Source organism: Eptatretus burgeri, chromosome 2 (genome assembly GCF_056783735.1).
Source record: "Eptatretus burgeri isolate ZD-2024b chromosome 2, Ebu_testis_v1, whole genome shotgun sequence".
NCBI lineage: Eukaryota > Metazoa > Chordata > Myxini > Myxiniformes > Myxinidae > Eptatretus > Eptatretus burgeri.
In genome coordinates, this window is record NC_140962.1 from 39,050,334 (window position 1) to 39,066,887 (window position 16,554).

The window sequence follows — 16,554 nt, forward strand, 5'->3', positions numbered from 1 at the left end:
TTTCATCATCTCCCGTGCACACGACTTTCATCATCTCCTGTGTACACGACTTTCATCATCTCCCGTGTACACGACTTTCATCATCTCCCATGCACACGACTTTCATCATCTCCCGTGTACACGACTTTCATCATCTCCCGTGCACACGACTTTCATCATCTCCCGTGTACACGACTTTCATCATCTCCCGTGTACACGACTTTCATCATCTCCCGTGCACACGACTTTCATCATCTCCTGTGTACACGACTTTCATCATGTCCCGTGTACACGACTTTCATCATCTCCCGTGCACACGACTTTCATCATCTCCTGTGTACACGACTTTTATCATCTCCCGTGCACACGACTTTCATCATCTCCCATGCACACGACTTTCATCATCTCCCGTGTACACGACTTTCATCATCTCCCGTGCACACGACTTTCATCATCTCCTGTGTACACGACTTTCATCATCTCCCGTGCACACGACTTTCATCATCTCCCATGTACACGACTTTCATCATCTCCCGTGCACACGACTTTCATCATCTCCCGTGCACACGACTTTCATCATCTCCCGTGCACACGACTTTCATCATCTCCCGTGCACACGACTTTCATCATCTCCCGTGCACACGACTTTCATCATCTCCCGTGCACACGACTTTCATCATCTCCTGTGTACACGACTTTCATCATCTCCCGTGTACACGACTTTCATCATGTCCTGTACACACGACTTTCATCATCTCCCATGCACACGACTTTCATCATCTCCCGTGTACACGACTTTCATCATGTCCTGTACACACGACTTTCAACATCTCCCGTGTACACGACTTTCATCATCTCCTGTGCACACGACTTTCATCTTCTCCTGTGCACACGACTTTCATCATCTCCCGTGTACACGACTTTCATCATCTCCTGTGCACACGACTTTCATCTTCTCCTGTGCACACGACTTTCATCTTCTCCTGTGCACACGACTTTCATCTTCTGCTGTGCACACGACTTTCATCTTCTCCTGTGCACACGACTTTCATCTTCTCCTGTGCACACGACTTTCATCTTCTCCTGTGCACACGACTTTCATCTTCTCCTGTGCACACGACTTTCATCTTCTCCTGTGCACACGACTTTCATCATCTCCTGTGCACACGACTTTCATCTTCTCCTGTGCACACGACTTTCATCATCTCCCATGTACACGACTTTCATCATCTCCCATGTACACGACTTTCATCATCTCCCGTGCACACGACTTTCATCATCTCCCGTGCACACGACTTTCATCATCTCCCGTGTACACGACTTTCATCATCTCCTGTGCACACGACTTTCATCTTCTCCTGTGCACACGACTTTCATCTTCTCCTGTGCACACGACTTTCATCTTCTCCTGTGCACACGACTTTCATCTTCTCCTGTGCACACGACTTTCATCTTCTCCCGTGCACACGACTTTCATCATCTCCCGTGCACACGACTTTCATCTTCTCCTGTGCACACGACTTTCATCATCTCCCGTGTACACGACTTTCATCATCTCCCATGTACACGACTTTCATCATCTCCCGTGCACACGACTTTCATCATCTCCCATGTACACGACTTTCATCATCTCCCGTGCACACGACTTTCATCATCTCCCGTGTACACGACTTTCATCATCTCCCATGTACACGACTTTCATCATCTCCCGTGCACACGACTTTCATCATCTCCTGTGTACACGACTTTCATCATCTCCCGTGTACACGACTTTCATCATCTCCCATGCACACGACTTTCATCATCTCCCGTGTACACGACTTTCATCATCTCCCGTGCACACGACTTTCATCATCTCCTGTGTACACGACTTTCATCATCTCCCGTGTACACGACTTTCATCATCTCCCGTGCACACGACTTTCATCATCTCCTGTGTACACGACTTTCATCATGTCCCGTGTACACGACTTTCATCATCTCCCCTGCACACGACTTTCATCATCTCCTGTGTACACGACTTTCATCATCTCCCGTGCACACGACTTTCATCATCTCCCGTGTACACGACTTTCATCATCTCCCATGCACACGACTTTCATCATCTCCCGTGTACACGACTTTCATCATCTCCCGTGCACACGACTTTCATCATCTCCTGTGTACACGACTTTCATCATCTCCCGTGTACACGACTTTCATCATCTCCCGTGCACACGACTTTCATCATCTCCTGTGTACACGACTTTCATCATGTCCCGTGTACACGACTTTCATCATCTCCCGTGCACACGACTTTCATCATCTCCTGTGTACACGACTTTTATCATCTCCCGTGCACACGACTTTCATCATCTCCCATGCACACGACTTTCATCATCTCCCGTGTACACGACTTTCATCATCTCCCGTGCACACGACTTTCATCATCTCCTGTGTACACGACTTTCATCATCTCCTGTGTACACGACTTTCATCATCTCCCGTGCACACGACTTTCATCATCTCCTGTGTACACGACTTTCATCATGTCCCGTGTACACGACTTTCATCATCTCCCGTGCACACGACTTTCATCATCTCCTGTGTACACGACTTTTATCATCTCCCGTGTACACGACTTTCATCATCTCCTGTGCACACGACTTTCATCTTCTCCCGTGCACACGACTTTCATCATCTCCCGTGCACACGACTTTCATCATCTCCCGTGCACACGACTTTCATCATCTCCCATGTACACGACTTTCATCATCTCCCGTGCACACGACTTTCATCATCTCCCATGTACACGACTTTCATCATCTCCCGTGCACACGACTTTCATCATCTCCCGTGTACACGACTTTCATCATCTCCCGTGTACACGACTTTCATCATCTCCCGTGCACACGACTTTCATCATCTCCCGTGTACACGACTTTCATCATCTCCCGTGCACACGACTTTCATCATCTCCTGTGCACACGACTTTCATCATCTCCCGTGCACACGACTTTCATCATCTCCCATGTACACGACTTTCATCATCTCCCGTGCACACGACTTTCATCATCTCCCATGTACACGACTTTCATCATCTCCCGTGCACACGACTTTCATCATCTCCCGTGCACACGACTTTCATCATCTCCTGTGCACACGACTTTCATCTTCTCCTGTGCACACGACTTTCATCTTCTCCTGTGCACACGACTTTCATCTTCTCCTGTGCACACGACTTTCATCTTCTCCCGTGCACACGACTTTCATCTTCTCCTGTGCACACGACTTTCATCTTCTCCCGTGCACACGACTTTCATCATCTCCCGTGCACACGACTTTCATCATCTCCCATGTACACGACTTTCATCATCTCCCGTGCACACGACTTTCATCATCTCCCGTGCACACGACTTTCATCATCTCCTGTGCACACGACTTTCATCTTCTCCTGTGCACACGACTTTCATCTTCTCCTGTGCACACGACTTTCATCTTCTCCCGTGCACACGACTTTCATCTTCTCCTGTGCACACGACTTTCATCTTCTCCCGTGCACACGACTTTCATCATCTCCCGTGCACACGACTTTCATCTTCTCCTGTGCACACGACTTTCATCATCTCCCGTGTACACGACTTTCATCATCTCCCATGTACACGACTTTCATCATCTCCCGTGCACACGACTTTCATCATCTCCCATGTACACGACTTTCATCATCTCCCGTGCACACGACTTTCATCATCTCCCGTGTACACGACTTTCATCATCTCCCGTGTACACGACTTTCATCATCTCCCGTGCACACGACTTTCATCATCTCCCGTGTACACGACTTTCATCATCTCCCGTGCACACGACTTTCATCATCTCCTGTGTACACGACTTTCATCATCTCCCGTGCACACGACTTTCATCATCTCCCATGCACACGACTTTCATCATCTCCTGTGCACACGACTTTCATCTTCTCCTGTGCACACGACTTTCATCTTCTCCTGTGCACACGACTTTCATCTTCTCCCGTGCACACGACTTTCATCTTCTCCTGTGCACACGACTTTCATCTTCTCCCGTGCACACGACTTTCATCATCTCCCGTGCACACGACTTTCATCTTCTCCTGTGCACACGACTTTCATCATCTCCCGTGTACACGACTTTCATCATCTCCCATGTACACGACTTTCATCATCTCCCGTGCACACGACTTTCATCATCTCCCATGTACACGACTTTCATCATCTCCCGTGCACACGACTTTCATCATCTCCCGTGTACACGACTTTCATCATCTCCCATGTACACGACTTTCATCATCTCCCGTGCACACGACTTTCATCATCTCCTGTGTACACGACTTTCATCATCTCCCGTGCACACGACTTTCATCATCTCCCATGCACACGACTTTCATCATCTCCCGTGTACACGACTTTCATCATCTCCCGTGCACACGACTTTCATCATCTCCTGTGTACACGACTTTCATCATCTCCTGTGTACACGACTTTCATCATCTCCCGTGCACACGACTTTCATCATCTCCTGTGTACACGACTTTCATCATGTCCCGTGTACACGACTTTCATCATCTCCCGTGCACACGACTTTCATCATCTCCTGTGTACACGACTTTTATCATCTCCCGTGTACACGACTTTCATCATCTCCTGTGCACACGACTTTCATCTTCTCCCGTGCACACGACTTTCATCATCTCCCGTGCACACGACTTTCATCATCTCCCGTGCACACGACTTTCATCATCTCCCATGTACACGACTTTCATCATCTCCCGTGCACACGACTTTCATCATCTCCCGTGCACACGACTTTCATCATCTCCCATGTACACGACTTTCATCATCTCCCGTGCACACGACTTTCATCATCTCCTGTGTACACGACTTTCATCATCTCCTGTGTACACGACTTTCATCATCTCCCGTGTACACGACTTTCATCATCTCCCATGCACACGACTTTCATCATCTCCCGTGTACACGACTTTCATCATCTCCCGTGCACACGACTTTCATCATCTCCTGTGTACACGACTTTCATCATCTCCCGTGTACACTACTTTCATCATCTCCCGTGCACACGACTTTCATCATCTCCTGTGTACACGACTTTCATCATGTCCCGTGTACACGACTTTCATCATCTCCTGTGTACACGACTTTCATCATCTCCCGTGTACACGACTTTCATCATCTCCCGTGCACACGACTTTCATCATCTCCTGTGTACACGACTTTCATCATGTCCCGTGTACACGACTTTCATCATCTCCCGTGCACACGACTTTCATCATCTCCTGTGTACACGACTTTCATCATCTCCCGTGCACACGACTTTCATCATCTCCCGTGTACACGACTTTCATCATCTCCCGTGTACACGACTTTCATCATCTCCCATGCACACGACTTTCATCATCTCCCGTGTACACGACTTTCATCATCTCCCGTGTACACGACTTTCATCATCTCCCGTGTACACGACTTTCATCATCTCCCATGCACACGACTTTCATCATCTCCCGTGTACACGACTTTCATCATCTCCCGTGCACACGACTTTCATCATCTCCCGTGTACACTACTTTCATCATCTCCCGTGAACACGACTTTCATCATCTCCCATGTACACGACTTTCATCGTCTCCTGTGCACACGACTTTCATCTTCTCCCGTGTACACTACTTTCATCTTCTCCCGTGTACACTACTTTCATCATCTCCCGTGTACACTACTTCTTTACTTTGCTTCATCTACTCTCCGATGTTTTGTAATTATTTATTTATTCGTATGCAGGCTGCTGGTTGCATCATTTATTGATCACACGGCTGTAACCAGTACACTGGTACTCATTTTGCCAACCTCAGGATGACAGGCTGAGTCAACCTGCTTGGTGTTAATTCAACGGTAGGGGCTCGAACTCAACACCCATAAGATATTAAGTGAACCACCTTCACGGTTCAGCCAACACCAGGTTTGTGTTTTGTTATGAAAATGGGAATTACAAAAAAATGGGAATTACAAAAAATGGGAATTTTCAAATCGGCGACGACTTAGTCCAGATAGACAAAGCTGATAAATACTCGTAATTTCATTTATAAACAAGCAAATACCACCCGACGCTTCGCTCACGGGTATACTGGGAGAGAGAGGAGGAACAGAGAGGAGAGAACGGAGAGGGAGGAGGGGAGGTAGATAGAGGAAGGGGGCGGGGGAGGAAGGAGAGGTGGGTAAAGGGAAGGCAGCGTGAAGGGAAGGCAGCGTGAGGGGATGGGAAGGCAGCATGAAGGGAGGGCAGCATGAGGGGAAGGGAAGGCAGCATGAAGGGAAGGCAGCATGAGGGGATGGGAAGGCAGCATGAGGGGAAGGGAAGGCAGCATGAGGGGAAGGGAAGGCAGCATGAGGGGGAAGGAAAGGCAGCGTGAGGGGGAAGGGAAGGCAGCGTGAAGGGAAGGGAAGGCAGCATGAGGGGGAAGTGAGGACAGCGTGAGGGGAAGGGAAGGCAGCGTGAGGGGAAGTGAGGACAGCGTGAGGGGAAGGGAAGGCGGCGTGAGGGGAAGTGAAGGCAGTGTGAGGGGATGGGAAGGTAGCATGAGGGGAAGTGAGGACAGAATAAGGGGAAGTGAAGGCAGCGTGAGAGGGAAGTGAGGACAGCGTGATGGGAAGGGAAGGCAGCAAGAGGGGGAAGTGAGGACAGCGTGAGGGAAAGGGAAGGCAGCGTGAAGGGAAGGGAAGGCAGCATGAGGGGAAGGGAAGGCAGCGTGAGGGGAAGTGAAGGCAGCGTGAGGGGATGGGAAGGTAGCCTGAGGGGAAGTGAAGGCAGCGTGAGGGGAAGTGAGGACAGCGTGAGGGGGAAGTGAGGACAGCGTGAGGGGAAGGGAAGGCAGTGTGAGGGGAAGTGAGGACAGCGTGAGGGGAAGGGAAGGCAGCATGAGGGGAAGTGAAGGCAGCGTGAGGGGATGGGAAGGTAGCGTGAGGGGAAGTGAAGGCAGCGTGAGGGGGAAGTGAGGACAGCGTGAGGGGGAAGTGAGGACAGCGTGAGGGGAAGGAAAGGCAGCGTCCCAGGATGAAAGTGCTTTCAAATCGGCGATTGAGAAAGCAAACTTCTTGTTGTTGCAGACTTTGGTTTCTTTGAATCTGCATTCTCAACCGCTACTCTCTCTACTAACAGCTACTCTCTCTGGTGTTTGGTTTTCAATATTTTTGGGCATATTAGACACATTACACTGATGAGCAATGTCTATTGAACAAAGTGAGCATGCAGCTTTCGGACTGTCTTCTTTACCCTTCCCGAAATAGTTCCAAACTGCACTTCTGGACCTTTTGAGCGGACATGTCAAAACTTTATCACTCGATGTATGTACTGCCTACCGGTCCATCAGCAAAGTAATCGGTATGCTTTACCGTCCAACTCCAAATACCTTGCTATTCATTTAAATGGAACACACCCTTGGGGTGTATTTAGTTTGCAAGTGACTTGTTTTTGCTGCTATATTGCAAACGGGATGTCTCAGGGGCATGTTCCTTTTCAATCGATACATTACCAGGCCATGTGTAACCGGAACATTCCCAACAGGGATGAAAAAAAATTCCCCCCCCCAAAAACGCTTCTTTTTATGAAGTAGGAATTACTCGGAATCGATGTCGATTCCGGTTCACTACTCGATTCATTTCGATTCCATTGTTTGGAATCGAGTATTTTGGAATCGATCTGCCCAACACTATTAAACACTCAATGAAGCACTCAAACAAAACGGTTGATAAGGTACAGAATAGCTTGGCAAGCAATTCGCAATCGATCATAACAAACACCACCCGGAGATGCCTGGAATGTCAAACAATGTCCGCTTTGGACGAAATAAACACTTTTTTCTAATCAGTTGGTACTCCTGCTAAGGTAAATTCCGCAATTAAAAATTTTAAATTTGGCTCAAGTGACGAGATTCTCGAGTTTATCGCATGTGTGGAAATGAAATAAAGGCACGGACACTGGCGTCTCCAGGCGTTTAGAAGCATTGCGATGTATCCAGCGATTCGTAGGTATGAAGATCAGGCATTTGATGACATGAGTGAAGAAAGTGGACAAAAAAATTGAGCGCTTTATCGTTAAAAAACCATTGTGGCCTGTTCCAAGTCAAGGCATTATTGAGCAGGCCCAAAAAAATGGCGAATTGAGATCCCAAGAAGGGAGAGCGAGCTAACTCAGGCTCTGACCGAGGATGATGCCTTGATGAAGGATATAATTAAAGAAGGCCGTTAATTAATTATCTTCAAAAGGGGTGTTTTAATTAACCCAAACACCCAATTTTCACTCTTGCACTTCCTTGGAGTTCCCTTATTATGCTGCTTGGCTTCATGGTTTTGGAGTTACGAAGGACACACACACACACACACACACACACACACACACACACACACACACACACACACACACACACACACACACACACACACACACACACTTAATATTAGATGCACATATAATCTTTTATCTGGAATTACAATTTGCATTTGGCAAAATAAATACATAGATGTAAAGATCCCACGGTGTCCTCCGTGAGTAGATGAGCTGTCGCTTGCATCCTGGCCAAATTCCATTCCCGAACCGACAAGGGCACTGCATCAGCCGCACATCCGCTCCCTCAACCAATGATGCAACCCCACAGCCTTGTGCTGCATATGAAGGAAGAAGAAGGAGGAGGAGGAGGAGGAGGAGACTGAAGGATGATGTGATTGATTAGCCAATGGCTGACATCCTCCACACATGGACTGGAAAGGATACAAAAGTAAATTCTTATCAAAGGAGTGGGCAATGTCTGTTCCATTACTGTATTCCGCAGTCCAAACCCAAATCAGTAATGGGTGTTGTACTTCATGTAATTCAGTCGTGAGTGGAATATATTTGGCACAAGCATTGACATTGTTACCTCTTGATATTTTTCAATCTTAGTACATACATTGTTTCCAAGGTTATCTTTTGATTTTATAAGAGCTTAAAAGTGTCTTTACTCCATGTCTTTCATGCTGGGCAATATGGAACTTCAGAGACAAGATGCAAGGTTTTGCTTCCATTTGAGCCGACTGGACAGAAAGGGTTTGTTGTTTGTTTCGAAACAAGTCCCTCTCTTCCCTGTTTGTCACACTGCAGCATGCAGGAACAAAGGATTGTGGACTCGGCAAGAGGGGTCTTAAAGGTGAAAAACACAAGAATATGTCTGTCTGTCTCTGTCTCTGTCTCTGTCTCTCTCTCCCCCCTCTCCCCTCTCCCCCCCCTCTCCTCCCTCTCTCTCCACTCTTCTCTCCTTCCTCTCTCTCTCTCTCTCTCTCTCTCTCTCTCTCTCTCTCTCTCTCTCTCTCTCTCTCTCTCTCTCTCTCTCTCTCTCTCTCTCTCTCTCTGATGAACCACTGCGAGGAATGACTGGCTATCCTGGTGACATGCTCATGTGCAGGAATGATCCCTTTGGACCATCAGTGTGTGGAACTTGGCATTGAACAGGACATGCTTGCACCACCAGGACCAGCAATAGCATGGGGGCTTTACTGCCACATTTCAGTCCGCCACATAGTAAGGCACATTCCATGTGTGACTTTTCCATTGCATTGATTCCACTGCACCGGGGTGAGAGGCCAGCCATGCATGAGTCTGCTTGTATTACCTGCTTGAAAGGTATGCAGGACACCTGGATGAAGATGAGGGAGAAACCTTCACTTCCTACATGTTTACATACGTATTTAATATATGGCCCCTATCTTTAAAATCAGTGAAGAAGTACAAAAAAAGCCAACAAAAACAAAGGTTTCTTCCTTCTCCGTCCATATGCAGTACAAGGTTACGGGGTAGCATCATTGGCTGATGGCATGGCTGGCCGCGAATGCAATGCCCTCTGCTGGTTAGGTCAGGAATTTGAAATTTGCTTACGGTGCCGGCAATAGCTCGCCTACTCTTCGCAAAGGACAGCATGGGATCTTTAATGTCCACCAATGAATGCTGGCAGACGGGACATCCATTTAACGTCCATCCGAGAGACGGCACACACATTGATGAATCATCCTGCCTGGGAAACACCTGGATGACAGTTTATAGATGGGTATGGATTCAAACCCAGGCTGGACGGCTTAGAGGTGAAAAAATAATTTAATTTTGTTTTACACATCAAAGTTACTCTTAATCGCGCGATAGAAAGTTATTCTGAAACTATCTTGGAGTGCAAGAAGTGTAAAATTTCAGGAAAACGTCAAGAAAAGCTTCGGCTGCACAAAGAATGATTGACAGGAGGAGGTCAATTGGCCCATCAAGCCTGCTCTACATCGACAATCCATCCATCCATTGGGACCATGCTCTGTGCAGAGCATCGGTGCTACCTAAGCAGTTTCTTTGGCTATTGGGTACAATCCTGGACAGTTCACCACTCCAACACAGGGTACCAACATGCTGCCACTCATTCTGCCAACCTCAGGATGACAGGCAAAGTCAAACCCACCTGGTATTAATTCAACAGCGAAATGGGATTTGAACTCAAAATGGGATTTTCAAACCGTTCTACTGTCCCTGCTGCGAGCACCTTCCCAAGAACACCACTGATGACTCTGCGAAATACCTGCTGCCTTGCTACCATGGTAACTCCCCTTTCATTTGCTCTCAAGCTATGCCCCCTTGTGCGGTCGGTCACTCTCCAACCTGGTAAAAAGCTTTCCAGCATCTATTTTACCAATTGATCTTCAACGTTTTAAACATGTCTCGAAGATCCGCTCAAAATCGCCTTATTTCTTCAGTCAAAAGTCCAGTCTCCCTCAACCGCTCCTCGTAGCTTCGTCTATCTATAGCCCTGAAATCAATCCGGTCGCTCTAAACTGAACTATGTCTGAAATCAAATATGAGACAACTCAAATTTGGGACACAACCATCTATGGAAGTCCTTTTTGCAGCAGTGATCTCTGGAAAGAGGTGTTAAAAAAAATTAAATTCCATAAGGAATTGTTTTGAGCCTGAATCTGTTCGATCTCATGATTAATGATGTCGCTGAACGTATGCACGGAGTTCAGTGTTGGCCTCATACACACAGATCATGTTGCCTTCTGGATTTCAGACTCTTAAATCACTATCATCCACAATAGGATGCAATCAGGCATTCATGGAATTGAACGCTGGTGTAATGAATGAGTGGGTGCAATTTCTCTGAAAAAATTTTTTTTTTTTTAATAATAACAGCAAGTAATGTGCTTCCAATAAACAGGAAGAGATTTCTCCCACATTGTTTCTTGACAATTTCCCAATCGAGAGCGTTCGGCGTTGGAGAAATGAGAACCATCAAGGAACAAATGCACAGTGTACAGAGTAAGTCTATTCCAGGGAGGTGTACAGCTAGAGGCAAAAAGAGACAAGACTTGTTCATGGTTGAGCAGTGAATTAGAGAGTATTATGAAGAACTAGAACGGCACTCGGTAGAGCACATACCCCTGCCTGGCTGAACGCTTTCCGTATGTATCCCACTGATGGGGTGGATCTGCAACTGGACCTGAACCAAAATTTAATCTGCTTGTTCTTGTCACCTGAATAACCCATCCACCAAGTTTTGCTATAATCTGTCCACAACTTTTTGAAATATCATGCTATATCGTTTTTGGCCCTATCTCTCATTGGTGAAGAATCACTTGGAATATTGCCTGGTGTTGGCTTCGTGGTGAGGGTGGCTGACTTAGGACTTTCGGGTCCTGAGTTTGAGCTCCACTGGTTGCTGAATCAACACCAGGAGGGGGGTTGACTTTGCCTGTCATCCTTCTGAGGTCGGCAAAATGAGTACCAGTGTAGTGGCACAACTGCGCTCCAAGAAATGAGAGCTACCGGGCAGCCAAACTGCCACATGAAAGAACAGAACTTGCAATATTGAGAAAGGATTCTCATATCTAGATCCAGATCTTCAGCAAAATCGAAGCAATTTGTCCTTGTCACATATCAAACCTGTCCACCAAGTTTTGTCCGAATCTGTCGATAACTTTTTTGAGATACCTCGCTCACTGATAGACAAACAAACAGACAGATAAGGGTGAAAACATAACCACCGTCCACCTTCCGTGACGGATGTAATGAGTGAAATTTCTCAGAAAATGAACAGGGACAGGACCAGTGGCCACATCTTAGAGAAAGGAAGAGGAGAGTGACTGTGCCTTCAGAAAGTATTCACACCCCTTCACTTTTTCACATTTTGTTGTGTTTTACAGCCTGAATTTAAAATTGATTACATATAAATTTGTCGTTACTCATCTACACAAAATAGCCCACAAGGTCGAAGTGCAATTTTCTTTTCAGAATTTTTTAAACAAAATAATTTAAAATGAAAAACTGAAATGTCTTGCATCAATAAGACAGTGTTCAACCCCTTTGCTATGACACTCCAAATTGAGCTCAGGTGCATCCAATTTCCTTTGATCATCCTTGAAATGTCTCTAAAACTTGATTGGAGTCCACCTGTGGCCAATTCAATTAATTGGACATGATTTAGAAAGAAACACACCTTTCTATATAACGTCCCACAGATGACAGTGCATGTCCGAGCGGAAACTCTACCGGATGAAGTCCAAGGAACTGTCCCTAGAACTCCGAGATAGAATTGTGAGGAGGTATAGATCTGGGGAACGGTACAACACAATGTCTGGAGCGTTGAAAGTTCCCAAGAGCACAGTGAACTCCGTCATTAGGAAATTGAAAGACTATGGAACAACCCAGACTCTTCCTAGAGCTGGCCGTCCAACCAAACTGAGCAACCGAGCAAGAAGGACCTTGGTCAGGGAGGTGACCAAGAACACAATGACCACTCTGACGGAACTACAGAGTTTCTTAGCTGAGATGGGAGAACCTGCTGGAAGGACAACAATCTCTGCAACACTTCACAAATCGAGGCTTTTGGGAGAGTGGCCAGATGAAGCCTCTCCTGAGAAAAAAAAAAGAAGCACATGACAGCATGTGTGGAGTTTGCAAAAAGGTACGGGAAAGACTCAGAGCATGAGGCAAAAGATTCTGTGGTCTGATGAGATGAAAATTTAACTCTTTGGCATGAATGCAAAGTGCTATGTCGGGCAGAAACCGAGCACAGCTCATCACTCATCTAACACTATCCCTACTGTGAAGCACGGTGAAGGCAGCATCATGTAATTGGGATGCTTTTCAGTGGCAGGGACTGGGAAACTTGTAAGGATAGAGGGAACAATGAATGGAGCTAAATACAGGCAAATCCTTGAGAACCTGCTTCAGAGTGCAAAAGACCTCACACTGTGGCGAAGATTTACGTTCCAACAGGAAAATGACCCCAATCATACAGCCAAGAATGGCTTCATAACAAGAATGTGAAAGTCCTTGAGAGGCCCAGCCAAAACCCAGACTTGAATCCCATTGAGAATCTGTGGAAAGACTTGAAGATCGCTGTTCACCGATATTCCCCCCTCCAAATTGACAGAACTTGAGCAAATCTGCAAGGAAGAATGGAGAAAAATTCCCAAATCCTGACGTACAAAGCTGATACAGACATACCCAAGAAGACTCGAAGCTGTAATCGCTGCCGAAGGCGCTACGTCTCGCGGAAAATTTACTTTTAAGAAGTATTGACGCGGAGGCTAAATACTTACGTAAATTACATATTTCTGAACTGAATTTTCAATATATTTGTAAAAAATTCTGAAAAAACATGTTTTCTCTTTGTCATTGTGGAGTATTTTGTGTGTATCGGTGGAAAAAAATTTGAATTTAATCATTTTAAATTCAGGCTGAAACACAACAAAATGTGATAGTCAGGGGTGTGAATACTTTCTGAAGGCACTGTAGGATGGTGGTAAAGGAGGGATCTTTCACTCAAACAGTCGGTAATGCATGGAAGGTAATCTCCCTAAAGAAGTAGTAGCAGCAAAAACAGCAGATACGTTTAACCTGGAATTTGATAGTATAGGTACCAAGAAGGATTGTGGATCAAGGGGCACATCGAGATTGGCAGAATGGATGAATGATTTTATAGCTACGGAAATGGCTTAGGGGTAAAAGGGGAACAGATTGCAGTGTAATAGTTATTTCATCGTGCTTGTCAGCATAAGTGTGATGTAATTGCTGTAATTAACGAGACAATATTGAGTCGTGTTCATAAGCTCGTCTTTCCGCCCAAATGTCTGTTCCTAAGGCCTATCCCCACAATCTGCGATGTCCCCCGTGTATCCGTCTTCATGTATTTTCCAGTCACTACCCCTTGCACAAATTGCCCTTCCCCAAGAAATGGCAGAGCTGTGTAAAAGTTTGCAACGCACTGGAAACATGACAGTCTCGTGATTTTCTGCTACAACCAAGGACCGTGTACCGTGCGTGATCAAAGAATATTGGCTCCCGTCCCAAACATTGCGAGCCAGGGAGTCTGGCTTGAAGCCTCGCGGCCTGATCTATATCCACCACAGTGGCCCACCCTGCCCACCAGAACTAATAAAATTGAGGGTTTGGTGGTGGGTGTAACTTGGCAAATGGTGCTTCATGCTTATGGTGTTTCGTGGTAGGAGCTTGCTGCTTCGGGAAGATCTCCGCAGGTCCTTAACACATTGTCATCGCCCTCGCAATCTCTGGTTGATTCCTCCCTGCCATGTGATGGTTGCCACTTGGTCTTTCACAGTTCGGTGGCATGCAACGAGCATCCGAAGACACATCCAGGGTGCCGAAAGGTTTAACTGACCCAACATGTGGCCCGCCTAGCAGGTTCTCTCTAATTTGTCGTGTCTCTCGCTCTCCCTCTTGTTTTTCTATGAGTGAATGCACTAAGTTTAATAATTAAGTTCCGTCGAGGTTCTGAGGGCATGTTGGGTTTGTTTTAATTAATTTTGTCGGCGTGTGCGGTTGTGTGTGCAGTCGTGTTCTCTTCCCCTCTCCCCACACCGTTTATTTGTTCATAAAATGCAAATTAATGAGAACCTATCTTATGGCCAATGGAAAGGGTGGGGGGGGGGGAAATGGGGCACGGAACTCCAAGGCGCCATCATTTGGAAGTGAGCCCCCCATTAAGCTCCGCTCAGCTTATTCCACTTTAGCCACGATCGTGCAGCTTTTAAACCACCGACCTTCACTCAAATTTTGGTCGGACGTGGTGACCTCTCATCCCCTACCCACCTGTCGGTTTGTCGGTGTGATTAGAATCCCACAACCATAACGTCGGTAGTCAGTAGTGTCATCTGAACCCCAGGGGAACAACGGATGAACCCCTCACATCCAAATTAAAAGTAATTGGTTTTAAACTCATTTTGAATTGAATTTTGTTTTACATTGAGCAACCACTATGGAGAATAACTCCTGTTCCCTGGTGGAGGAGCGGCAACACTGACCTGACGCCACCATGCCCACGGGAGAGATGGAGGGAGAGTCAGAGAGATCGTTGAGGAAGATAAGGAATTAGTGGGGAAACTTAGCATAACAATTGTGCATTTTGTGAGGAAAGCAGCAAATTTGGCACACTCGTAGCCTCTCATATTATGAACAGATTTGGATATTGGGCAATCTCAAAATTTTTGATGGCAGTGGAAAATGGCTGTGACAGCCATCAGCGGCTGAATTTGAGATGGCCCAATATCCAAATCTGTTCATAATATGATAGGCTACTAGTGTGCCAAATTTGCTGCTTTCCTCACAAAATGCATAATTGTTATGCTATATTTAGCTAAGTTGCCCCACTAAATGGGATGGGGCCTATTTGGAATTTCACGGGCAATTGAACTTTGTGATGTCTCCAGGGTTGTTCTGCATTAAGCAGCAACTCTTTTGTGGATAAAGTCATTATTTGCACAAATTCATTTCATTTCATTAACTGCTGCGTGCGCAGTGAAGTGAAGACTGGCTTTAAAGTTAAAGGGATCTTATATGAAATGCAGCAACAGCCTGGCCAATCATTCCTGATCAACCATTTAATTGGAGTTCTTGCATGAGTGCTGAAGCCACCTGCCGAGCACCCATTGTCGATAGCGGAACCGTGCTACGTCCTTCTGAGCGAATTGTTCACTCACTGGGGATGCTCTTGCCGTGTCACGCAATTCAGAGCGAGTGATTCATGCTCCATCACTGTTGTGTATAAGCAAAGACAGCCCACACGAACTATCTTTCGCTCATCTCCTTTTAATCACGCCTCGTGCTCCACACTTGACAGCCCGTTGACGGCACTGTCGGTTCCGCCTCGTCAGTTCCGGTTGAGTTATTGGCGTTCACGGTCGGTTAGCGGCCCGCCGTGTCAAGGAATTGTCCGTGTACGACGGCCTGCAATTCCAGGGAGTCTGGTGGGAACCCGAGATAGCTCCCTTCCTGGTGGTCTTCTCACCCGACCCCCGGCCTGCAACAAAATATCTTTCTCTTTTTATTTTTTATATCTCTATCTCTATCTCTATCTCTGTCTCTCTCTCTCTGTCTAGTGTGCAGCATCCTCCTCCCACACCGCTCTCACTCTCCCTCCCCTCTCTGTTTGTCTCTGTCTCTGGACATATCCGGACGGTGGTTATGTCTGGACAGTGTTTGTCTCCGGATGTGTCTGGGTGGTGTTTATGTTAAGACAGGAGTTTG

The 16,554-nt window shown here is 46.6% G+C and overlaps 1 protein-coding gene across 1 annotated transcript in view; it reads right to left on the reverse strand.

Moving 5' to 3' along the window:
- The window catches only part of PPM1L (protein phosphatase, Mg2+/Mn2+ dependent 1L), a 29,575-nt gene extending 20,940 nt beyond the window's left edge, over nucleotides 1-8,635 (reverse strand). The window contains exon 1 of the mRNA XM_085853182.1: nucleotides 8,518-8,635. Coding sequence (XP_085709308.1) covers nucleotides 8,518-8,613 — 96 coding nt within the window. The 5' untranslated portion in view covers nucleotides 8,614-8,635. The remainder of the gene's footprint in view (nucleotides 1-8,517) is intronic.
- Nucleotides 8,636-16,554: the final 7,919 nt, after the last annotated feature.